Source organism: Aspergillus nidulans, chromosome II, assembly GCF_000011425.1.
Source record: "Aspergillus nidulans FGSC A4 chromosome II".
In the NCBI taxonomy this organism is placed as follows: domain Eukaryota; kingdom Fungi; phylum Ascomycota; class Eurotiomycetes; order Eurotiales; family Aspergillaceae; genus Aspergillus; species Aspergillus nidulans.
Window position 1 is genome coordinate 2,139,370 of NC_066258.1, and position 23,696 is coordinate 2,163,065.

At 50.1% G+C, this 23,696-nt stretch overlaps 10 protein-coding genes across 10 annotated transcripts, besides 1 other annotated feature; 7 read left to right on the top strand and 3 right to left on the bottom strand.

The window, feature by feature from the left end:
* Nucleotides 1–23,696: part of a sequence feature (contig 1.66 1..88283(-1)) that runs on past the window's edge.
* Nucleotides 201–2,168, top strand: ANIA_04065 (KRI1 family protein). The gene is made up of 2 exons (XM_656577.2): nucleotides 201–384; nucleotides 445–2,168. The coding sequence occupies exons 1-2, from the start codon at nucleotides 213–215 to the stop codon at nucleotides 2,067–2,069; spliced, it is 1,797 nt and encodes a 598-aa protein (XP_661669.1). The 5' UTR covers nucleotides 201–212; the 3' UTR covers nucleotides 2,070–2,168.
* Nucleotides 3,287–4,894, top strand: ANIA_04064 (ADP/ATP carrier protein). Its single transcript, XM_656576.2, has 4 exons — nucleotides 3,287–3,411; nucleotides 3,618–3,639; nucleotides 3,761–4,083; nucleotides 4,133–4,894. The coding sequence occupies exons 1-4, from the start codon at nucleotides 3,373–3,375 to the stop codon at nucleotides 4,682–4,684; spliced, it is 936 nt and encodes a 311-aa protein (XP_661668.1). The 5' UTR covers nucleotides 3,287–3,372; the 3' UTR covers nucleotides 4,685–4,894.
* On the top strand, nucleotides 5,018–6,445 carry ANIA_04063 (uncharacterized protein). Its single transcript, XM_656575.2, has one exon. It carries the CDS (start codon nucleotides 5,045–5,047, stop codon nucleotides 5,990–5,992), a length of 948 nt encoding a protein of 315 aa, XP_661667.1. The 5' UTR covers nucleotides 5,018–5,044; the 3' UTR covers nucleotides 5,993–6,445.
* Nucleotides 6,788–8,295, bottom strand: ANIA_04062 (uncharacterized protein; the record flags this gene model as incomplete). The annotated part of the gene is made up of 2 exons (XM_050611336.1): nucleotides 8,092–8,295; nucleotides 6,788–7,934 (listed from the first exon to the last, which is right to left on the bottom strand). Exon 2 carries the CDS (start codon nucleotides 7,883–7,885, stop codon nucleotides 6,788–6,790), a length of 1,098 nt encoding a protein of 365 aa, XP_050467372.1. The 5' UTR covers nucleotides 7,886–7,934; nucleotides 8,092–8,295.
* On the top strand, nucleotides 10,902–11,660 carry ANIA_04061 (uncharacterized protein; the record flags this gene model as incomplete). Its single annotated transcript, XM_656573.1, has 3 exons — nucleotides 10,902–11,082; nucleotides 11,134–11,354; nucleotides 11,544–11,660. The coding sequence occupies 3 exons, from the start codon at nucleotides 10,902–10,904 to the stop codon at nucleotides 11,658–11,660; spliced, it is 519 nt and encodes a 172-aa protein (XP_661665.1).
* ANIA_04060 (40S ribosomal eS19 domain-containing protein) lies at nucleotides 11,603–12,855 on the bottom strand. Its single transcript, XM_656572.2, has 3 exons — nucleotides 12,742–12,855; nucleotides 12,316–12,379; nucleotides 11,603–12,263 (listed from the first exon to the last, which is right to left on the bottom strand). Exons 1-3 carry the CDS (start codon nucleotides 12,769–12,771, stop codon nucleotides 11,911–11,913), a joined length of 447 nt encoding a protein of 148 aa, XP_661664.1. The 5' UTR covers nucleotides 12,772–12,855; the 3' UTR covers nucleotides 11,603–11,910.
* On the top strand, nucleotides 14,023–14,770 carry ANIA_04059 (uncharacterized protein; the record flags this gene model as incomplete). The annotated part of the gene is made up of 3 exons (XM_656571.1): nucleotides 14,023–14,176; nucleotides 14,495–14,645; nucleotides 14,719–14,770. The coding sequence occupies 3 exons, from the start codon at nucleotides 14,023–14,025 to the stop codon at nucleotides 14,768–14,770; spliced, it is 357 nt and encodes a 118-aa protein (XP_661663.1).
* ilv3B (putative mitochondrial dihydroxy acid dehydratase) lies at nucleotides 15,292–17,355 on the top strand (the record flags this gene model as incomplete). The annotated part of the gene is made up of 4 exons (XM_656570.2): nucleotides 15,292–15,450; nucleotides 15,508–15,624; nucleotides 15,687–15,768; nucleotides 15,837–17,355. 4 exons carry the CDS (start codon nucleotides 15,292–15,294, stop codon nucleotides 17,288–17,290), a joined length of 1,812 nt encoding a protein of 603 aa, XP_661662.1. The 3' UTR covers nucleotides 17,291–17,355.
* Nucleotides 18,800–20,839, top strand: ANIA_04057 (RNA 5'-triphosphatase domain-containing protein; the record flags this gene model as incomplete). Its single annotated transcript, XM_656569.1, has 2 exons — nucleotides 18,800–19,025; nucleotides 19,074–20,839. The coding sequence occupies 2 exons, from the start codon at nucleotides 18,800–18,802 to the stop codon at nucleotides 20,837–20,839; spliced, it is 1,992 nt and encodes a 663-aa protein (XP_661661.1).
* Nucleotides 21,452–22,835, bottom strand: ANIA_04056 (protein pexB; the record flags this gene model as incomplete). The annotated part of the gene is made up of 2 exons (XM_656568.1): nucleotides 21,452–22,477; nucleotides 22,527–22,835. The coding sequence occupies 2 exons, from the start codon at nucleotides 22,833–22,835 to the stop codon at nucleotides 21,452–21,454; spliced, it is 1,335 nt and encodes a 444-aa protein (XP_661660.1).

A 23,696-nucleotide genomic window follows, 5' to 3' on the forward strand; every position in this document is an offset into this window, starting at 1 on the left:
GCCTGCTCTTCGAGCTATTAGCATTAAACGCGGGTCCCAGTTTCGTTGCCATTGGCTCTACGTCAGCCTGGTCAGCTCTTTTCTAACTGCCCGGCTCTCAGGCAGCGACAGTGGACCCTGAGGGCGGTGGGGGGTCACCGATTTTTTCTGCCGGCAACTGCCTTAACTTTTTCCTCTCTGCAGAAAACAAAACACTATCAGCACAAATAATCATGGAGCCGCCAGCTAAGAGGTCGCGGAAACTGCTAGAAGATGATTCGTCCAGTGACTCTGAGAATGAGTCCGGGGGCGTTTCTCTCGGCGATTCCGGAGCTGGATTCAAGATAAACGAAGAATATGCACGCCGCTTTGAACACAACAAGAGAAGAGAGGAGCTGCAACAACGTACGTACAGATATTTTACCATGTGCTCCTGAATGCTTCCGCATACTAATGACTATACAGTTGAGGCCAAACTAGGAAAGTCCGAGGACGAAGAGGAAGAATCCTCAGACGATGAAGAAGAAGACGACGATGCAGAACTGGCTACAGAGGCTGTGGATGCCGAGATTATGGAGACCATCAAGGCAATTCGATCAAAAGACCCGCGGGTATACGACCAAAACGCGAAATTCTATCATTCTCTCGAGGAAGATGGCGCGGGACCTCAGAAACGAGAAGAAAAACAGAAACCAATGACCCTCAGAGACTACCACCGAGAGAACTTACTGAACGGTGCCAATGTCGCTGAGGATGAATCCGGTGCACCTAAGACGTATGCGCAAGAACAAGATGAATTGAAGAGCGCGATTGTCAAAGAGATGCACGCCGCCGCCGATGCAGAAGAGTCTGGATCCGGCGAGGAAGATGAAGGATTTCTTGTCCGGAAATCAGCACCTGAACAAGCCTCAAAGCACCAGGCCGCTCCTGAGCTAGATGTTGAGAATGCGGATAAAGACCCCGAAACATTCCTCTCCAACTTCATGTCATCCAGAGCTTGGCTACAGCGCGGCAATTCCCTTCAGCCATTTGAGTCCGATGACGAGGAAGAAGATGAGCGGGCAGAGGCCTGGGAAGAGGCGTACAACTTCCGCTTCGAGGATCCCGGCAAGCTCAACAACAAGCTAATTACCCACGCTCGTGATACAACCAACAAGCAGTCTGTCCGCAGAGAGGAAAAGAGCGCCCGGAAGAAGCTCAGAGAGGCCGCTCGGGCTAAGAAAGAGGAGGAGAAGAAGCAACGTGAAATGGAAAAGAACCGACTTCGCAAGCTGAAAATGGCGGAGCTACAGGAGAAGGTCGACAAGATCAAAGAGGTCGCGGGTCTTCGCGCGTCTGAGCTCACCGATGAGGACTGGGTCAAATTCCTGGATGCCGCCTGGGATGACAAAAACTGGGAGGAAGAGATGCAGAAACGGTTCGGTGACAATTACTACGCAGAGAATGATGCTGGCAGCGAGGATGAAGGGGATGGTAAGAAGAAAATACCGAAGAAGCCCACATGGGATGACGACATTGACATCAACGACCTGGTACCCGACTTTGAGAACGATGAAAAGCCTGCAGTTGAGTTGTCCGACGTTGAGATGGAAGATGTTGAAGAAAGTGGAACCAAGAAGAGCAAGGCTCAGGAAAAGCGAGATCAGAAACGCGAGGCGCGCAAGGACAAGCTTCGTATTGAAGAAGCGGTGGACCGCAACCTGGACCTTGACATTTCACTCCTCCCCGGCGCAACAAAGAGAAGTGACGGTGGCTTCCGCTACCGTGAAACATCTCCTCAGTCGTTCGGCCTGTCCGCCCTAGACATTCTGATGGCTGATGACGCGCAGCTCAATCAGTTCGCTGGATTGAAAAAATATGCGGCCTTCCGTGAAGAGGAGAAGAAACAACGGGATCGAAAGAGACTGGGCAAAAAAGCTCGGTTGAGGCAATGGCGGAAGGATACATTTGGCAGTGAAGAAGGTCCGAGGGAGTTCGTTTTTGGCAACGAGAAGCCTTCTGCGCCCGAGCAGGACGATACTGCAGAGAAGGTCGATATTCGAGAAGGGGAGCCTCGGAGGAAGAAGAGAAAGAGGTCAAAGAAGCATTGAGGTAGATTTTATCTAGTTTGATATCCCCAGCCGTTTGTACTTATGGAATTTTAAAGTACATCTAGTCTACTCAATTCTTACAATTCACTTGGCTGTTTACAGTGATCGCTAGAGCTGGGAAATGCCAATGTCCGTCTGCTCTATGCAGCTTCCGTATTGAATGTTTGTAGTACGCTCAGGGCCCCCATGTTTTGTGGGTCTATCCGCCATTCCCGAATGCGATGGTGTCAAAAACTTGAGGGGGTCCGGGCACAGCGGCATTTCAGGGAACAAATAAAAAGAAAGATGAGATTTAGACAATTCCGGTTCTAAAGTCTTCAAATTCTATTGAGCAAGTTCAGGCATGTTCAGGAAGCCTCTGACTGAGGCTCGAGCTCTTGGATAGCAGTACCCATAGGTGGATTAACATATAAAAAGGACATTAAACAGGATAGTCAAATGAATATACTCCACATTTATGAGCACAATAATCCGGAGCAGATAGGCCTGGGAAATTTAGTACACGTATTCAGTTGACAGCACTTATCTTTATCTACGCCGCAGGTATATTATTGAAGAAAAGCAAGACTCCGAGGTCACGCATAAGGCACATGATCATCAGCGGTCTGCAATTCTTGCCTCGCGCTTCGTTATCATGGCTCGGTGCAATGGAGACCGTAACTGAGGGGTTTTCCGCTCATGCTTTGCCGCCGTCTAGAGGCGAAAATTCTTCACATATCTTGCCGTCCGCCGTCAATGCGATCGCAGGCCTAGGTTTGGTTGCCATCGGATACTCGGGAGAGAGGAACAGGTTCTCCGTTTGGAGGCTCTACGGATATTTCTGGCCCGATGGGGCGGATCCCAGTGTTAACAGTCTCTTGTTATTAGCATAATAAGCATAGTGAATAGAGGTTGAGCTCTCAAATCCAATGGATGTAATTGATAATAATATTTCAAAGAGTTCGACGCACCATTGGCCTTGATCATCAACAACAATGTGGCCGGGAATCGGGAGATATCGGCTGGTTGCCCGGGCCAGCAAGGCGAGCACTAGCGCCGGATCCAAGAAAACACCCCAAGGTGGCCATCAAGTGGCCATCCGGAGCCGGGTCTAGTGTTGTTCCACTTTTCACGCAGCAGCCAGGAGCGTGCTAGTGTCTCCACCCGCCTCTTCCCGCTTACAAGAGCCCTTCCTCGCTATTTTTTCTTCCTCTCCTTCTTCTTCTCTCTCTCCATCCCTTTGACAGTGTCCTGTTCTTTTTGACACTTCAACCATCTCCTCTCTTTCTTTTCTCAAGAGGTATCACTCTTAGAAACAGTCACAATGGCCAGCCAAAGTGATAAGTCCGTTCTCGGCATGCCCGTAAGTCTTTTCGCACATCCCCTGCGCCCGGCCAGAACATCCCGGCAACGCGTTCTTGACGGAATATCACTTGATATTTACTCGATATGCATCGAAACGATATCGAAAGTGGTCATTCAATACTGAATGAGTTGTTTTTGGATGCAACTGGTCGCGCCCAAGCTCTTTCGTCGCCGAATTCATGGCTGATAAAAAATTTTCACTAGGGGTTCGTTGTCGACTTCCTGAGTACGTCACCCGCCCGAATGTCATCAATTGACCGAATCGCATTGAGATTTCCTCAATTGATTCGATTCACGGTCTAAAGTTGAATGATGGCCTCTTCGATAAAATACTAACTAATTTTTAGTGGGTGGTGTTTCCGCTGCCGTCTCCAAGACTGCTGCTGCCCCCATCGAGCGTGTTAAGCTCCTCATCCAGACCCAGGATGAGATGCTCCGCTCCGGTCGTCTCGACCGCAAGTACAACGGTCTGATGGACTGCTTCCGCCGCACCACTCAGGCCGAGGGTGTTGTCTCTCTCTGGAGAGGTAACACTGCCAACGTCATCCGTTACTTCCCTACTCAGGCCCTGAACTTCGCCTTCCGTGACACCTACAAGTCCATGTTCGCCTACAAGAAGGACCGTGATGGATACGCCAAGTGGATGGCTGGTAACCTTGCCTCCGGTGGTGTATGTATTAGCTTATTTTACCTTTGATGCAGCCGCTAACTTCTCTTAGATGGCTGGTGCCACTTCCCTTCTCTTCGTCTACTCTCTCGACTACGCCCGTACCCGTCTTGCCAACGACGCCAAGTCCACCAAGGGCGGTGGTGAGCGCCAGTTCAACGGTCTCATTGATGTCTACAAGAAGACCCTCGCCTCCGATGGTATCGTCGGTCTCTACCGTGGTTTCGGTCCCTCCGTTCTTGGTATCGTTGTCTACCGTGGTCTGTACTTCGGAATGTACGACTCTCTCAAGCCTGTTGTCCTTACTGGTGCTCTTGAGGGCTCTTTCCTCGTCTCTTTCTTGCTCGGCTGGGGTGTTACCACTGGTGCTGGTATTGCTTCTTACCCTCTCGACACCGTCCGTCGTCGTATGATGATGACCTCCGGTGAGGCCGTCAAGTACAGCTCTTCCTTCGATGCTTTCCGCCAGATCATCGCCCGTGAGGGTGTCAAGTCCCTCTTCAAGGGTGCTGGTGCTAACATCCTCCGTGGTGTCGCTGGTGCTGGTGTCCTGTCCATCTACGACCAGGTCCAGCTCATCCTCTTCGGCAAGAAGTTCAAATAAGCGTCTCGCCCAAAATGACTGTTTTGTTGGTGTAAACCTTTTGGGGAAGGGGTCGGTCACTTTCTGGGATAAAACTCAAGAGGTGAATGATGAAGGGGATCTTTTAGAGGTATGCGTAAAGCATACAAAGTGTGACATTTTCTCTTGTACCAGTTGTACTTTACTGCCTGCAAGCTTTTTCCTTTTTGCCAACTGTATTTTTTTTTTGTTACTTCGCCTGATTCTCCGTAAATCTCCTCGCTGTAGACACGTGTTTTGTCGATCACGTGCAGTACCATAATGACGTCGTAGATCCTAAACCATCTACGTACCATATACTGCCCAGAGTCAGAACTACAATATCAAGACCCTAACAGCATCATGTCTACTAACAAAGTCAGTTCCAGCTCTTCGCCGATGGACATTGACGAGAAGAATACATTGCTATCTGAGCCATCTGCCTCCACAGGCACAGCCTCCGCCTCTACTGCAACAGCACCATCTTATTCTCCTCTTTATGCGACAGCCAAACCCACCAGCATGACAGTCCTCGAGGCTCCTACGCCAGACATCCCAGATGACCCGACAACCACCATTCCACCACCGGAATCTCTTACTGCTACGTCTGCCTCTGCATCTCCGCCACCACCGCAGCCAGGTGCTGTGCCCGTCCCTGACCCAACCAGTAGCATAGCTTCCATCCCGAAGGATCAGCAAAAGCAAGCTACAGAAGATGAACCCAAAGCTGGAATTGAGGACCATTCATCTCCTCCAGTGCCGGCACCTGCACCGAAGAGCGGCGCTGTGCGCACGCCTGCACCAGCTTTACAAACACGAACACATGAAGTACCGCCTTCTTCAAACCCTAACCCTGCACCTGCTATCATAACCAGTGCACCTGCGTTCCCCCCAGGCGAAACAGCTCCTACCTCAACCTCGACGTCCTCTACCGGAGGCATATATCCAGCTCAACCTCAAACAGCTAGGGCAACAACGACAGCTAGTTCTTATAGCTACACATCAGGGCCAAGCTCAAGCTCTGGCTACAGTTACCAGTCCCAATATCAAGGTCCAGTTCCCAACTCAACAACAACACCCTACGCCTCGGTCTACACTCCTCCCTCGGCATCTACCTCCACCACCCTTCCTCTGCACAGCGCCACTGCCACTAGCTCAAATTTAGGTACACATACTGATGGCGGTGAAGGTGAAGGGGGCCTCTGGGAAAGCACAAAATCGTGGCTGCACAGCGCGGGGAACAAGCTTGCTGAAGTGGAGGCCGAGGTCTGGAAAAGGATTAATGAGGCACATGATAGTGATAATAAATGAGCGTGTGCTCTAGGTGTCTCTTTCGATTTTGTGGTTTATGTTTGGTTGCACCGTCTACGTCTTTTTTACGACGAGCTTGGTTGGGTAACAGAATGGAAGGGCTTAAGTGTTTAGAGAGTAAGGCTCATCCGAGATATATCTGGCGAATACTACTGATAGAGGTGGGAGCAGGGTTTAGAAAAGTTGGGTAGTTCTGAATGATCCATAACGCTCTCTACTTGCAAAATTGCATCAAAAATAAGATAATAATATTTCCATTTCCTTGTTGAATTGGGATCCCCAGTTCCAATCTGAAGTTCTAATCAAACCAAACCATGACCAGACACCAAGCTGAGATAAAAGTTCGACAGCAAAGTGAACCGGCAAAATGAAGATACAGAGTGGCGAGGGCAGTATATTAAACTCAATGCCGGGGGTACTGCATGCCCGTGCGTGTTATATCAGGGAAAAAATAGAACAAGAATGCAGTGTGTGCTGACCAGTGCTCTCCTGCGCTCAAAGCCAGTTCCAGTCGGTCACAAACAAAATTAATGGGACCATGTGTTATAGAAAATAAACGCCATAGTTTCCAATCCAACCGAGTACCGTTCCAATCCCAATGCAATGCTTCCGAAGCCTCGAGCCTGCCGAGTAGGAGTAATCTTCGGCGTCTGGAGCAGTCTTGGATATTAAGTAATGTGTCATAGAATCGTGAAATATGTATGTTGAAGTTTGGCTCAGCCCAATAAAAGCAGAAAAAAATAGCAGGTGGTCCGAAAAAACCTGCGACCGGAACGCCTGATATGATGGGTAGTATTACATAGATCCAAGACGTAGGAGAGCCTCAACCGCAGCTCGCTCCTGGCTGTCCGGCACCGAGAATCCAAGCTGTTGAATAGGAGTTGCGCGTGGGGCTGACTTTGCAAGAGACGACGAAGCCGGTCCGCCACCGTGGAGCTGCGGCGGATGTCTCCCGTTCACAAATCCACCCCCACCGTTCATAGACCGCGCGCGCAGCTCAGCGGCGCCTATCTGCGCCCAGTCCTCTTCGTCCGTGATATCTTCCTCGCCCCAGTCTCCGTCCGGAATCTCGTCGTCTGGAGCAGGTGAAGAAGAGCAGTAGTCGCGGTCGATTCCGTCCAGAGACATCTTATCTGCCTCATGCTCCAGCATGTCTTCGCGCCCACCAAACTCCATTTCAGTATACGAGAAGACAGCGGAGCCGCCCACGCTGGAGCTATACGGGTGCAGGCTATCCCGCCTCGGAATCTGCACCCCTCGCTGGAAAGTATCCGACAGACTGGAAGGTGGCGACATTTCATGACGGGATGAATCGCGCGACGGTTCGCCGCGGCGCCGAGCATCCCAACGACCCCATCCGACCTTTTCATAGACGACGTCGCTCTTATCGTCGCTTCCTCGACCCTCAAGCGCGGCGACGACCAATCGCCTGGCTTTTGCGGGGGGGATCCCCGAGAAGCCAGGAACCGAGGTCGTCAGGTAGCCCATCACATGGCGGATTGCCAGGGGGCCGTGCTGGAGCAAGATCTCAGGGAGATGGTACTTGGCCAGCATAGCCGGTGTGATCGCCCCGGCAACCTCAAGGCTGGTGGCAGTCGCATCGCGCTGATGCGGGTTCGCGTGGTCGGCAGCGTCGCCGAGGTCGATATCCGAGTCAACGTGTGATGTCGCAAGAGGGGGCGACAGAAGAGAGCCGGCATCACGCGCCCGGAAGCCGTGAGGAGGAAGGGTAGGGGAGATCGAGTTCGGCGGCGTAGGGAGCATGGCCGGGCGACCGGCGCGGGGAGGATGGCCATAAGAGTAACCGGAGCGCGGTTTGGGGATGTCAACAGAGGCCGTCTTGCCGGCAAGGGCCATAGCAATGCTGGACACGGGAGTCTTCTGAGTAGCCATGATGTTGAGGAGAAGAAGCTGGCCTGGCGATTGCTGGTGGCTCAACTAACTGTCATCACATGAGTCAGAGCCAAGCGAGCAACCAAGGGACAAAGGATGATGACTAAGACTGGCTGATAAGACGAAAGACAGCGAAACAGCCGTGGCAGAGGTGAAGAGCAATAGAAGCCCGAGTATGAAGTATAAAATATAAAAGTATAACGTACAGCAGCGATGAGATAGATGACAGAGGCTGAGACTTGCAGACGCAGAGTCCCGTATAGTATAGTCCTGGCAGTGGGTTCCTGTGACAGGTAATGCGATGCGACGCGCGGGAGATAAGCGAAGCGAAGCGACGCGATGGCGGTAATCCTCGATGTGAACGGAGTAGAACAATCTGAAAGCGAGAACAATAGTGACAGAGCAGCTGTTATTGTTATAGAGAAGAGGAGGGAAGAGAGGGGAGGAAGGAGAAGGGGGGGAAAGTAAGGAGAGGTGCAGGCACTACTGGCAGTAGACAGACCCTCCGCAGTCAATCATCGTCATGTCGAGAACGCACTGTCAGGCTGTCAGCGTTAGTCAGTGGTGTCAGTATCTGGTCAGCTGGATAAATTACTGTATTACGAATATTTCTGGGCGTCCTTATCAGCATAATGAGGGATAATTATGAGGATTATCTCACGCGTGGCCGGGTCGATTGGCCAGGAACAGCACATCCTGCGGGAGGACTCGGAGCGACTGTATGGAGCAGACTCTGTACGCTCTGTACAGATACAGGACAGAGACAAGTGTACGAGGTATTGACTTCCAAGGAAAGACAAGGAAAGACCGATGATGTCGTCGCACAATGACAGAACAGTCAATCGGCCCTATTCTCTGAGCCCGTGCTGGGGACGAATCTTGGTATGCGACAACCTCCCGCTGTGCCCGCACGTGGGTCTCGTTCTTCCCTCTCCAGCCCTCCAGCATCCTCCGGTACCTCTTCAGCTCGACGAATCTCAGGTCGCATATCTGCAGGTGCCTCATGCCGAATTTCAAACTGACGTGGAAGATGGATGGCAAGTTTAGCCACCGGTCAACCAATTTAGACCAGGCCAATCAAGCCCTGTCGTTGTTGCACACTGGACTCCTACTTGACTTGCCACCTAAGGTACTGTGCGGAGTACATTGTCTCTTAACGTTTCTAACCTTTCTCATGTCTCTCATGTCACTGATTGTACTCTGTACTGAACCGCGGGGTAACGGATCACGGCAATTCAGGCCTGCTCAGCATCGTCCCAAGGCCGTCGCCCGAGGAAGCCCCCGCTTTTTGGATCCTCTCGTGTTCCTTGCCTCGTTTTATCGCTGCCTCAGCCTGCGCCGGGGCCCTTAATCGTGGAGGCAGGACGTTTCCGTTGATAACGGCGACGCGCTCTATGCGTGGGGGCGGGGCACGCACTGACAGCAATATATATTCGTATATTCAGTTCTTGTTGGGGTGTTTATACAGAATACGGCGTATTGAAATACTCGAGAGTTCCTGTGAAATCCCTTTCACTTTTGGTCTTTCAAAATCTAGAGCGATCATCAGCCGTACCCAGGCACTTTCGTCTGCGTGTCATGCGAGATCGACCAATTGGTATCGGCTTATGCTTTGCTGTTAAGTCGGATCAACGGACGATGAGGGGTAGCATCAATATGGAGAGGCCCTGAAGAAGTGGATATCCATACTACTAGACGCTAATAGGACCAGGGCAGCAAACATACTTTCCACTGAGAGATAACCACATTTTACGTCCTAGGCCTGGCATGGACCTGCCGAGATCGGATATACCAGTTCATACTGGCTTTCCTGAGGCCACGTCCAAGTCTTCACCGGGTCCCCGTTTCTGTTACACGATGACAACCGTGCCTGATGGGCCAAGACCACGACGAACTCGTGGTCTCCAAATCAATAGCTGTTCCGAGTAAATGTACGAACAGGCCAGCGTTCAATGCGACGGCACTCTTTGAATGGGCACCGGGGGTCCCCATTATGATTGACCACATAATTGGAATCCGGAGTGCTGCGCTCTCGCTTGAGAATAGACGGCATTTTCCAGCGGTCCAAAGGACCATGCTATGTGTTCGATTAGTTCAAGTGATGGAAGTCCGGCTGATACTTAGGCCGGGCCACCAAGGTAGATATTTCTGGTCCTCGGCCAAGGAATTCCCAATTCGAGACTCCCAATTACTTTTTGTAGTCTGCTTATGGCATGAGCAACAAGGTCAACTTTCACAATCTTAATCCTCGTCATTGTTGATGCTTAATCGTAGTTACATAGTTCGATGAACTACGCATCATCTACCCGAGTTCAGCCACCACGCTCCTGCCGTTGGTATATTTCGGCGGTCCTTTGATTAGCTAGAATGTGAGTGTAGAGGTTAGAATTGCTGAAGCAAAGCACATTGCATGTTGCCTTGCATACTGTTCAAAGTCGTCAACCTTTGGGCTATACAAGAGGTATAGTCTACAGCAAAATAAATATCTGTCGGCATACTGATTGGCACAGTGCCAGTCTCTCGAGAGGCTAAGTGACTGGAAGAATGGAGATCCGTCGACTATCATTTATGCAGTATACCTATGGGAATTTGTAAATCGTCCTGTATCAAGCGTCTCAAAGATATATATATATAGATGCAGACATCGCATGATCTAATCCACGCTCATCTATACGGCGTATAGATGCATATAGGAAAACAAGACCACAACACACCTAACAGCAACGACTCTTATATCATAACTAATACTAATGTAGATGATAAAACATTCAATTCATGTGGTATCCTTACTCAGGGTCTGAATCGTTGGAACAGACGAATTTACGCATCCGACGCGTATCGGATAGAGACCCTCTCATCGGCCCGACACCATCTCCATAGCCATACATTTGACATCACAATTTCACCTCAATCATTCAACATCTACGGTTTCCCATTTTGAGTCCAAGAAGCATCGTCTAACAGAAGATTTATCCAGATCGGCCAGGTGCACCTGAATCGAGAACGTGACTCCGAAATGTCCTACAAGATATCTTCCTCTCCCGCCCTCTCGCCTGCAAAGGCCTCCGAAATGATTTCCTTTCTGGAGTCCTTCTACAGTATCAGCGACACTGAGTCCCAGCACGACGCTTATGTCGCCTCTTTCACACCTGAGGCGACATTGATCATGGGACCCAAGACGGCGAAGGGTGCTGATCGTACGTCTTCCACATCCCATTCATTAGGGTAATATATTGATATGTTTGCAGAGATCCGCACCCTCCGCCACGGCCTCTGGACCCACGTTGCGTCGCGCAAGCACACAGCGACGAAGGTGTTCTTTGGCGGCGAGGATGAGCTCATGCTCTACGGGACGGTCAAGTATGTTCTCAAGAGTGATCCTGAGGCAGAAGTTGAGGTGCAATGGGCTGGACGGGTTGTGTTCGATTTTACGGAGGGAGTGAGGATGAGGTTTTATCAGGTTTATCTGGTGAGTTCCTTTCAATCTTTTGTTTCGATGTGGGGGATATGGAGGGGAGGGGGTAGGGTATGCGGGAGCAACTGCGGTGCTAATAGTGTACTGTACAGGATCCGTCTGCTCAGTCAGGAAAGAAATAGTGTGTGGGGCTTTTTCAGGGATATGCCGTGGGGTATCTAGTTGGTCATTATAGACTCATAGTACACATACGATCGCAATATCGAAACTACTTGTGGTGCCGGTGGTGTGAACAGTGCAATCGTTACGCATAATCTATTCTCGACTGAGAGTGACGCAGGATCATGGACTGTGATGTAGGCTGTATATTGCCTCCAATTGAACATGGGAATATGAAACACAAGAAATGTGAACTCAGTTCATTCCATTCCTCTCATCCGATCAAACCCGCTCCGTTCGCCGTCCCTTGCCTTGCAGAGCCAGAGCCAGCCCCGTTTCACCTGGTCCTCATGTCGAGTCATCCCGCGGATAGGTATAAAGGTGGTAGGTAAAAGGTGGAGGAAAGGTAAAACGTCAGGACTTTTTCATTAGTTTAGAAGCCGACACTAATTTACTCGTCATCCTCCTCCTCCTCGTCAACGGTGGTCTTGGCGATACGGTCAAGATCACGCTGTCCGGACTGTGTGATGCGGCGGCCACCCTTCTCCTCGTCCTGCTCGAGGACACCAATCTTCTCAAGGGACTGGAGGACCTTGCGGTCAACGGCACCGGAGGCATCGACGTGGTGGGCGGGGCGGGAGCCACGGTTCTTGGTAGAGCCGTGAACCTTGCGGAGACGGCCAACACCGACGGTCTTGCGGAGGTAGATGTGACGGGCAACAGCGGCAGCACGGACGTAGTACCAGTCGGCGTCCTGGGGAGGAAGCTCGTTGGAGGCGGAGGTCTTGACAGTGTCAACCCAACCTACGATGGTTAGTAGAGTCGAATACTCAGATGGCGTAGGTAGATGACGAACCAGGGATGGGGAGCTTTCCCTGACGCTTCAAGAAAGCGGCGTAAGCCACAATGAACTTTTGCGCCTGTAACGAAATCAGCACACATTCGACCGCCAAAAAAATTAGCCCTCTGCTTTGTAAACCTTCCCCCTGGCAACGATTGATTCTGTGCGTATTTTAATCCATATCGATATTCAGTATCTGTTCGCATTCGCATCGTAGTCACCGGTCAATCGTATCGACAATTGAAGCCCGTCACCGTAAAATCGGCCACCAAGATTCCACGCGTTTGTTGCATCAAAAATGTCCCCTCCAACATTTCCATGTTCCCATCGTCCGTGTTCTCGTTTCGATCGACTGCTTCCTTTCCCTCTCTTGATGCCAGATGCCAATCCGTTGCCAGGTAAAGGTGCAGGTGCAGAAGGACAGGTAAAGTGACAACTTACGTCCACATCGCGAACGGTGACACCACCCATTTTGGCGACTTGTGACCTCGAAGTGAAGGTGTACGGGAGTTGAAGGGCGAGGTGAGAGGGATGGGTCGTCGGTTGTCGTCGTCGTTGAGAGTCGAAATTTCACTCGCACACAATCCAGTTCAGATGGGCGGCGCTCGGTTGGTTGTGGGCGCTTCGCTTATCCTGTTCGGGTCTAGCCGAACCCTAAGCTGGCTTTTTGCCTGTAGCAGCACAAACCATATTCATAATTACTAAGCAGGATAATATTTCAACTTGAGGAAATTGTGCAACCTAATATCATTTCAGCCCGGCTGGGGCTTACAATATACTCCCAAAATGATTAGGCACCGTGGAATTAGATATTAACTCAAGTCCTGCCTGAAAATGGGGTGGCGAATAATTATGAAAGCACAGGAAAATAACAATTGACAGCGCATTTGCAACTGCTTCCTGACACTTCTCGCTTTGAAGACCGCGACGAAGTTCTACGGCGCTGCGGCTGGTGTATTCATATACTGCCTAAGAGATGAGCTAGACAACTCTTGGGTCAAGATGATCGAGAATAACTTTATCTTAGGAATACAATCCCTGATCATAAGGTCTACAGCTCCTTCGTTCAGAAAAACCGAGCTTATATCGTTATGAAACGAATACGAGGTGAAGAAATCCCAAGTGCATAGGCGAACTGAGCGAAAAACCTTGACAGGAAGCTTTCATGACCTGAAGGCATAATATGAACTACGATCATTGAAACCAGAACAATGGGGTTAGGAGTTGCGTCGTTGGCTCTCTTCGGTCTCACTTATTCACGGCCGCGTCCGCGATTCGGGCATTTCGTTCGAGATGGCAAGAAGTGAGTATTATTGGCAGGGATTTCCTGGTTGCTATCATCAGCCGGAAGTATATATCTGGCTGGTTAGGCAGCTTGCCAGAAAAGAGTGGCGAGGCCGGCTCTGCAAAGCGCTCGATCAACTTCTCACAATACTGGACATGGAAAGAACTCACGGGGTGTGGGTGAATCTGAACTCAACTACATGCGGATTGGCAGCATGACTTCTCAAAGATTTGCACCTTTACAGAGCCGCAAGCTGCAAACTGCTTATCATTCATCTCCAATCGAAATCATGCCGAAAACCAGTGATCCTGATTAATAGCAACGAGACACTCTTCATTCTCTTTCTTCGCAATATTGTGCGAGAGCAGAGTCGCCGCGGTCCACACTTCTGGCAAAAAGTCTCCCTATATTCCAGCCGTTGACAGGAGCTTTCTAACATGGTAGCGCTTGACTGGCACGCCATTTCCCACTTTCACTTCTGGTCCAACCAGGGATTCCCAGTGATCTTTTGGGACATGAGTGTCCATGTGAAAGGTGTTGATACTAGTGTCTGCAATTTTCTGCGCTCCTCATTGTCAATAACACCACTAGGTTAGAGCGCTACGTGAAGCTTCTTGTTGGAAACCATTGATTGGATGGCCAGGTGCTGCTATGCTTCTATGCTTGCCGGACACTTATAATAGAAACAACGATTTTCAAGCTCTAAATACCGATGTATAGAGCAATTCAAAAAACACGTGCTGACTCGAAATGAAACCTGCACGCTATTTCAGACCCTACAGAAACCTACTTAGCCAGTATCTATGAACCGATTGCTCTTATACCCCACCAAGCTGGAGTCCTAACTTATGCCTCATGGACGCTGGCTTACTATGCTGTTTGACTCACTATATGCTGGTCAGATTATAGGCCCAGCGTTGTGTATTGGAAATGGTGAAACTGGATTCTCCAGTTCTGAGGGTTCTGCAGTCGAGTTCTGGGTAGGAATGTACGGTAATGGAGGCGAGTCACGAATCCTACTAGAGTTGGAGCTGTTAGCACACGAGGGTCAAGTCGAATTGTGAGCAGAGGGCTCTCTAAGCTCTGTTAATAGCAACATGCATGATAGGCTGGGCACCTACTAGATTCCCTAGCTATCAGCGCCCCCCACTCAGAACTACCTCGGGACGGCTTATGCCCTTCTAAAGTGGTAAAATACATATACTGTGAAGTGCGAATTTACTATGATCCTCTAGTGGCAGTTTAGATTCAGCAGTTTGCTGTGCAGTTACTCTGCCGACTCATGATATTCATCCTTTCATCCTTGATTATTTCGTTTCCGCGAAGGCTTGTACTTAATATATTGCCGTCACAAAGTGATTGATTACCGAGTATAAGGTAACTATCGTTGCTCTGTTTTTAGAGCGTAGTGCCTAAAGCGTAGTGTCTAGAAATTAGAACAGCTAATCAGACGGCAGCTATTTCGATAACTGGATTCCCCGCAACGGATTGCTCGCCGGGGCCTCGCCGCACCTCCGATGTGGAGGGGCTCGTTCGATGCCGATCCCACACATTGATTGGGCTCCATGACCTTCTCTGAGTAAGATCTCGAATTGGTCGAGTCAAATTCCCTTCTTTCTTCTTGCTTTATAACGGAGTCTATGTCTGCTGAGCCGATTGGATTGTAGCAACAGATTCTCAACCTTTCAGCTTCCAATCACCCCGCAATGGATTCCACGAAACCTACAGACAACCCTTCGCTCCAGGATCCCAAATACATCGAGTTTCCTGCCCTTCCGAGCGATGCAAAGCATGCAGATGGTACCCTTGCACTGAATCGGCACTCAACACATATAACCCGTGGTCATGATTTCCCTGGTGCAAAGGTTTGTCTAGGATACCGAGCCTGCGGGTTTCATGGACTAACTGGCATGCATTCTTAGGCCATGCTTTATGCTGCCGGCGTCCCGGATAAGGAGTCTATGGCGAAGAGTCCCCATGTTGGAATCGCAGGTTCAACCTCCTCAACCCATTTCGCAGACTTTCCGCTAACTGATAAGGTGTTTGGTGGGAGGGAAACCCATGCAATATGCACCTCCTGGACCTTGCTACGACCGCTAAGAAAGCCGTGATTGACCGGGGTATGCTTGGATGGCAATACAATACCATTGGAGTTTCAGACGCAATCTCTATGGGTAGTGAAGGTACGCTCTTAGACTGGCATATCCAAACCGGTACCGCGTTGTGGAAGTGGAGGCTTATTATTGCGCAGGCATGAGATTCTCGCTTCAATCCCGTGAAATCATTGCCGATAGTGTCGAAACCGTTACGTGTGCGCAATATCACGATGCCTGTATCGCCATTCCGGGTTGTGATAAGAACATGCCCGGTGTTGTTATGGGTATGGCCAGACATAACCGACCGTCCCTGATGATATACGGTGGTACAATTCAGAAGGGTTACTCGCAGTCACTTCGGAAGAACATCAGCGTGTCTTCGTGCTTCGAAGCTGCGGGCGCATACGCATATGATACCCTGCGCCAGCCTGACGATGGAGGCGACACGAGCCTAACAAAGGACGAAATCATGGACGATCTGGAAAAGCACGCTTGTCCTAGCGCAGGTGCATGTGGAGGAATGTTTACCGCAAACACAATGGCCACCGCAATTGAATCCATGGGGTTGACTCTGCCGGGTTCATCGTCGACGCCTGCTTCGTCGCCGACCAAGATGCGAGAATGTGTCAAGGCAGCCGATGCTATTAAAACCTGCCTGGAGAAAAACATTCGTCCGCGTGACTTGCTCACCAAAAGGTCCTTTGAGAACGCTCTTGTTATGACTATGGCATTAGGAGGAAGCACCAATGGTGTGCTTCATTTCCTGGCTATGGCCAGAACCGCGGGCGTTGATCTCACCTTGGATGACGTCCAAAGAGTTAGCAACAAGATTCCATTCATTGCAGACCTTTCCCCAAGTGGAAAATACTTTATGGCCGACCTTTACGAAATCGGAGGCATTCCCTCCGTCCATAAGCTGTTGATTGCGGCTGGCCTCATCGACGGTGGTATTCCCACCGTAACCGGCAAGACTCTAGCTGAAAATGTGGCCTCATATCCATCTCTTCCCGACGATCAGGTCATTATCCGTCCTTTGAACAACCCCATCAAGCCGACTGGTCATCTCCAGATCCTAAAGGGTAATCTTGCTCCAGGTGGCGCGGTGGCCAAGATTACCGGCAAAGAAGGAACCAAATTCACCGGAAAAGCGCGCGTTTTCGACAAGGAGTACCAGCTTAACGATGCCTTGACGCAGGGCAAGATCCCCCGCGGAGAAAACCTTGTGCTCATCGTTCGCTACGAAGGTCCAAAGGGAGGACCAGGTATGCCAGAACAGCTCAAAGCCAGTGCGGCGCTTATGGGTGCAAAACTGACCAACGTGGCATTGATTACGGATGGTCGGTACTCTGGGGCCTCGCATGGCTTTATCGTTGGGCATATTGTGCCAGAGGCAGCAGTGGGAGGCCCCATTGCCGTTGTTCGTGACGGGGACTCTGTCACTATCAACGCGGAGACCAACGAACTCAGCATGGATGTTTCGGATGAGGAGATTCAACGGCGGTTGAAAGAATGGAAGCCACCGGCTCCTACTGTGACGCGCGGTGTGCTTGCGAAGTATGCCCGGCTGGTAGGGGATGCTTCGCACGGTGCCATGACAGATCTGTTTTGAAGCCAATCAATTCTACAAACTAGCCCCTGCGTTTTTCAGAAGAATATATATTTGTTCTCATCCGCGGCGTAGACATTTGAGCGGTCTCAACTCCCAGCCATAAGTTGTCCCATAGTTGAGCCGGATCTGAGCCGGTGTGGATAAACAGATGACGACATTACTTACAGCTCTATGTGTGGGCCTTGTTTTGGCTGTAAGTAAAGAATAATGCACCTTCGATCTATCACCATTTTCAAAGCTTTATGTTCGGAGTATAGCTTACTAGATCATATGATGACTAGAATACACTCCTTAGCCGGATACTCCGGCTCACCGACTGTCAGTCGATCATTTGGACAGGAACTGTTGATCGTCAAGCAGAAACAATCTGGTAACTATCCGTACGGGGCGGCGCTGAGTCATCGCTGGGCTCACGGCCCACGGGCAACAATGAGTGGGCGTCATCGCTTTGTTTTTTTCCCAAGTTGCCTGCTGCGGACCTTTCCTTTCGATGGACGAGGATCGCGATTTTCACGATGCTGCTTCTTTGGTTGTGACAGGCTCAGCTCATAACTCTCATACTTACCGTCAGCAAGGAGTCTCATGAGCTTAGTTGCCTAGTTCTCGTTTGGCCATTGACTGTTGCACAGCACGGTTCTTTGTCTGCAGTACTCCGCGCTTCGTCTCAGTAGTCACTCATTAGCGATCTCCAGGCTTTCGTATTTCCTTTTTCGCGATTCATTCTGTACGCGCTTCATATGGCTGGCTCCAGACTCCTTTTCAGTATTGCTAACCAGCTTGCAGCGAATACAGAAGCTTCATACATCTTCAACAAGTCACCGGTTGAGAGTTACATCCACTGTTCCACCATCGGAACCCTCGTACATCCAGTCCAACGAAATATAATACCCTCTCCTTGCTCCTAGCGTCCCATACGTTTGGACCAGTGCCCAAGTGGAACTTCCAGAATCCCTCCGCAAGTGTCCCAATCTCAGCCAACGTGCTGCGTCCCAGCCGTTCATTGGCTCGGGACCCTATAAAGTACGGAGCAGCCAGAGCTAGGATCTATCATTCACCCTAGCGTCTTATTATTTGGCTTGAAGGACCCGCCTCGTCGCCTCACTATCACTCAAACGGGCCTTTCCTCCAAAGAGCTCTCGCCGTTCGGTCTCGTGGAGAGTTCGATTCGTGTTCCAGAACGGATCCTCGCGCCCCTTATTTGTTTGCATGAGCTGGCCCCTTTAGAAGCGGGGATAGCTTGTTCTTCGGCGCTAGCTCGCAACTTTATATAACGTTGGGGCTGGAGCGAATGCCATCATGAGCTCCCCCAATGCGAGCTTTCCTCTGCCGCCTGCTCCCCGTGTAGGGTTGCTAGACACAAGTGTTTTGCGACTGCTTCGGTATCAGATTTCTTCTACTCTCGTGGAGATAGCTCCTTTTGTCGCGTCGACTTTTTCCTTTCACGCTTTTGACCCAAATCCGAAAGTGAACCAGGGCGAGGTAGTTTTTTTGACTGCCTGCATTATCATAATGGTTGGCTGCGGACTCCTGTCTTCGCTCCTGCAGCGCGCAAATTCGGCGCGATCGAACAAAAGGAGACGCTTTCGCCGCTCTCTGAGTGACGTTCACAAAGGTTCTGGCGGGACGGTGACTTCGTCTGACGAAGACGGTTATGAAAGTTCAGAGTCATGGCAACATGTTGCGGAAACTCGCCAAAACCAAGAGGTACACCAGAAAGGTGATGAGCCGCAGGATGGTAAATTTACCTTCAGTAACTTATCAGGCAATGCTAATCAATGCTCAGCGGTCAACACAGACCCTGGACTCTTGAAAAAACATTCGCTGTACCTGTCTTATAAGACATCCGTCGCCGAATATCCTTCAATAAGGACGTTCAACCGCCCACATCCGCAGATGGACAAGTTACCGACCACGCCATCGCCGATTCCCCTCCTAGTATTCGTACACGGGCTAGGTGGGTCTCTGGCGCAGTTCAACCATCTCCTCACAAGCCTTTCAAATGTCGGTCCTTGTTTTGGTATCGATTTACCCGGCTGCGGGTTGTCATCTTTTGCGCCTACCGCGTGGGATGCGTACACAATCGAAGCTCTAGCGGAGTTGCTTGCCACAGCTATTGACCGTCATCGCGATAAAGAGGCTGGTCAGAAAGTGGTTCTGATTGCGCACAGTCTGGGATGTTCTCTATCAGCAATGCTAACATCCTCAACCTCACCACTCAAACATGAGTTGAAGGATCATATCCTTGGCCTCGTTGCTATTTGTCCTCGCGCATCACCTCCATCTCCCAAGGAAGTGTCGTCCCATCGTCGTTTGCTTTATATCCCTGATTCGATATTCAATCTCTGGCGACGCTGGGACAGACGCGGTGGCCTGTACAGCAATAGTGTCAATAGGCTCGTTGGCGCAGGTGCCGATGAGGAAACTCGCAGCCTTCAAATCCGTTTCAACAAACAAAGCAAGACTCCTGTTTGGAAGCGCATGGTTTGGGGCACTCTTCCTTCATATTCCGGACCTAATAGTAAACCTATTAGTGGTCTCCCTGGACAGGAGGTTTGGGCCGGTGTGAAAACACCAATTCTACTTATTGGTGGGGAATCGGACATGGTGACAAGGCCAGTCGAACTCCAGAAGCTTTTAAGAGCCCTCGGTGACACTGGTAATGATAAAACCATGGACGAAGATGCAGATGGCAGCGTTGCTGCCTCCGAAGCTTCCATGCTTCCCGACTCTCTGGCTCACGAGGAGAAGCTCGGCATCGAGCCGCAGCTTAAGGAGAAGGTCACAAATGAGTCCAACGGTTTACCAAGAAGCAAACGCTCGGTTAAAACAGTCATCCTTCCGGCGCCGGCATCTCACGCCCTCCTGTACGACCGTGCGACATACCGCACTCTTGCAGGTATTATCCAGGACTTCGTTTCCCAACATGCAGACCACAGGCTGAACCTCGGGTGGCAACTGCAATATCTGAACACGTCGGGTAAATGGGACGTGAAGAATCTGGCGAAGTGGAAGAAGGTGCCTCCAGTTTCCGATCGTATTGCCAATACATTCGTCGCGCTCAAGATGCTGCGTGAAGTCGACGAAGAACACAACCCAGTTCTCTTCTCAAAAGCACACCGCGATAATATCTACACTGTGATAGATATCAGCCACGAGAGCCCTGTCTACAACCCAGCTTCTCTGGAGGCTGGCGGCATTCATTACCAAAAATATCCGACCGTGTCCAAAATTCCTCCAACACCAGATGAAGTCCGCGACTTTATCGCGCTGGTGGATCGCCTGCAGAAGGAGATCACCGAAAAAATGGAGAAATCTAATACCAGCGGCGCCGCCCGTCTCCGGCCTGTGGTCGGTGTACACTGCCACTACGGCTTCAACCGAACCGGCTTCTTGATCGTTAGCTACCTGATTGAGCGATGCGGATTCGGTGTCCAAGAAGCCATTGATGAGTTCGAGAAGCGTCGTCCGCCAGGAATCAGACATGCACACTTCATTGATACATTGTTTGTGCGTTATTGCGTTGGCTTGAAGAGGGCACCTACGCTCTGAGTGTTTCAAGTATATGTTTACTTTCTTTCTTTGCCTTGGGCGCTGGCGTTCGATATCACAGGCTACTGTTTGACTGTTTGACGAGTTATGATGATACCTTATCTTATGTTGCTTATAAACTGTACAATAGATGAATTGGGGATTCCAGGTTTGGTTCTTATGTTACATAGCGTGTTTCTGGACAATGGTCTGTTAACGGATTCTTGGACAAATGACGCTTGGAAAACCGGCTTGGACGAAGCTGTAGTACTAGCATTTCATTGAAGCAGCAGAGTAGAAAGTTGGAGTCCTTGGACTGTGCTGCTCCATGGTTTCCTTCTACGGCCAGTTCACTGGTGCAGTAGAGTCGTGAGCACTAAGTGATGAGATGATATACTGTAACAATGTGGTATTAAATGCCACGTCAGATAACCGCTTGACGAAGAGTCTGGTAGGATGAACAAAAAAATATACTGGTTCAAAGGGAACGTCTTGTTTCGACGATTCTCTACAAGTTGTTGACGAAGGCCAGGGGGGAAAAATGGTGTTTCTAATTGTAATATATACATTGAATAATGCATATCCCCCGCCAAAGAATATGTGTTTCAAATGCAGTTAGATAAGAATGTGCTATCATCCAGCATCTACAGAGCTCTCCTGCTCGTGCGCCTGTTCCTGTTCTAAAGGGACGTCGTCACCTACAGCAAACCCAACATTCTTCCCGGAGCCTGACTGCCGTTTTGGCTCTTCTTCAAGGACATCGCCATTCCAAGGCTTGCATTTCTTGACGAGCTCTCCGCAGCGCAAGCAGACCCAGCCTTCACCCTCCTCGCCCTCGAGTTTCTGCACAATACAAACAAAACAGTAAATGCAGCCGCAGGGTATCGTTTCGTACGGGTTCGTAATGTCCGTCTGTGCAGAGCCGATGATCCCTCCTGCACCCGACGAAGCTGCAGCGATGACTTCAGTTTCTGTTGTTGCGGTATTGTTGGCTTTGTAGCAGATTGCGCAGGAGCGCTCAGGAAGGAAGGCGAGTTCGCCTTGCTTTTCGGAAACCTCATCTTCGTCGACGCTTGTCGATCGGATTGCCGACATGGCTTTGCGCCATGCGCGGGATACCCAGCGGCGCCAGCGGCTTATGCCGACGAGTGGAAGAAGAAATAGAAGGAATTCAGTAAATGCGTGCCATACTAGCTGGCGGTTTAGGTATTCGAAGGAGACCTCGCGGCTGGCTTGGGCGGAGGGGGGTGTAAGGCGCATGCGGAGGAGCCGGTCGATCAGTGTTCGGTAGCGACCGTCTACTAAGAAGATGAGAAAAGAGAAAAATGCCGCAATGGAGTGTGTTGTGGAGAGGAAATTCGTGATTCGGGACAATGAACGGACTTCCGGTGACGGTTCCTCGTAGCCGCCTTCCCGGGAGATGAGCCAGCTCTCCCATTTGTCCCAGGCGTAGCGACCGCCTACTGTTAGGAGGCCGTATAGAGATTTCTGAAGCATCGTTGGCGTTGAGTGAACAGGGCCTTTGCTGCGACTGTCGACATATTTGAGACTTTGGAGGGCGGCGCCGTAAGAGGCGTCGTGGTCCCATATCGAGAGTTTGAAGAGGATCGCGCGGAGAACGAATTGAATTTCGTGGGACCAGTCATCGCGGAGATGTGGCTAGTAAAGTCAGTGAGCTGGCTGCCAGGAGATCAATTGAGAAGCCTACCCCAAAGTATTTGAGCGCATCTCCGACTTGCCCCTTCAGCAGGCCAAGTAACTCCTCGTCCAACAGTTCCGCGTCAACCTGACCAACACGAAATGCAGGCCTCGTCCCCTCGCGGCCTTTGATTGCATCCCATATTGAAAGTCCTGATCGCGACACTGTATTTAGTGGATAAGGAAGTCGTTGCACGGCGGGATGATTTACGATAGAGGTCCGTTGTTGTTCTGCGAGACGGCTCTGGGCTTCGGTCTCGCGTTTCCGTCGGCGTTCGAGAACGCGCTGCTGAGCAGCGGCAAAGTTCGTCGAGCTCATCGTTTTAACATCGCGTGATAGAAGTGTTGAAACAGCATGTACTTGTTGTCGGCATCAAGTCGAGTCTCCAGCTATGCTCCGGTCGGTTCCCCAGATTGCCCGGCAATCAGCCGAGGTTGACTGGCGCACGTGATAACTAAGGGTGTGGACAAAACATGCTTACTAAAAAGTAATCCATGGCCGAGCAACGGATAGGCCGAACAGCGATTTGACCACCCCGCATAAATATTATCAAATTATGCATAATCATTTGATCAGCTACATAATTACTTATTAGGCCATTTTTCTGACAGTATGTCCTTTTAATCTTGCAGTCACTGCATTATGGTGGAGCATGTTGAATGACAGATTATATTGTCAAGTATACATGTCTTCTCCTTTCTATTTTCTGCTTATTTTCTTGTCCTAGGACCTTTATTTTATATAGATAAAAGGGGTTTTGAATGCAGTCAGGCCCTATGATTGTACTTTAATTAGACGGCCTGGATCTCTCTAATTATTGTGGAAGTAGTGAGAGGAGATTCTGATATCAAGGAATAAACCCTTCGCAACAGCTATTATCAATTGATAAATTGACCTGTATCTTGCGGGGATGTTAGTCTATCTTCAGCGGCATGACTCGCCATACTGAGGTATTTGTATCACTGAGCTTTGCAAAGTATATAAATACATCTTGGGACCTCAGTTCGGTGATGAGTTACCTATCTCAGGGTAGTTTATGGCATCTTGAAACTTGCTGGTACTTATTCACCATGCGGTTCATGGTTTCCTTCTCCAGCAAATTCGTAAACTGCTGCAGGGTGAAAGTAAAGCACGCAATACTCTTTAAGATGGTCATCCTGCTTATGTGGACAGGATCAG

Coding starts and splice junctions, on each gene's coding strand:
- ANIA_04065 (XM_656577.2), top strand. CDS start 213: ATGGAGCCGCCAGCTAAGAGGTCGCGGAAACTGCTAGAAGATGATTCG. Junction 385..444: donor AAGAGAGGAGCTGCAACAAC/GTACGTACAGAT, acceptor ATGACTATACAG/TTGAGGCCAAACTAGGAAAG.
- ANIA_04064 (XM_656576.2), top strand. CDS start 3,373: ATGGCCAGCCAAAGTGATAAGTCCGTTCTCGGCATGCCC. Junction 3,640..3,760: donor GTTCGTTGTCGACTTCCTGA/GTACGTCACCCG, acceptor ACTAATTTTTAG/TGGGTGGTGTTTCCGCTGCC. Junction 4,084..4,132: donor GTAACCTTGCCTCCGGTGGT/GTATGTATTAGC, acceptor AACTTCTCTTAG/ATGGCTGGTGCCACTTCCCT.
- ANIA_04063 (XM_656575.2), top strand. CDS start 5,045: ATGTCTACTAACAAAGTCAGTTCCAGCTCTTCGCCGATGGACATTGAC.
- ANIA_04060 (XM_656572.2), bottom strand. CDS start 12,771: ATGGGTGGTGTCACCGTTCGCGATGTGGAC. Junction 12,380..12,741: donor TCACCGTTCGCGATGTGGAC/GTAAGTTGTCAC, acceptor ATTTCGTTACAG/GCGCAAAAGTTCATTGTGGC. Junction 12,264..12,315: donor GGGAAAGCTCCCCATCCCTG/GTTCGTCATCTA, acceptor TAACCATCGTAG/GTTGGGTTGACACTGTCAAG.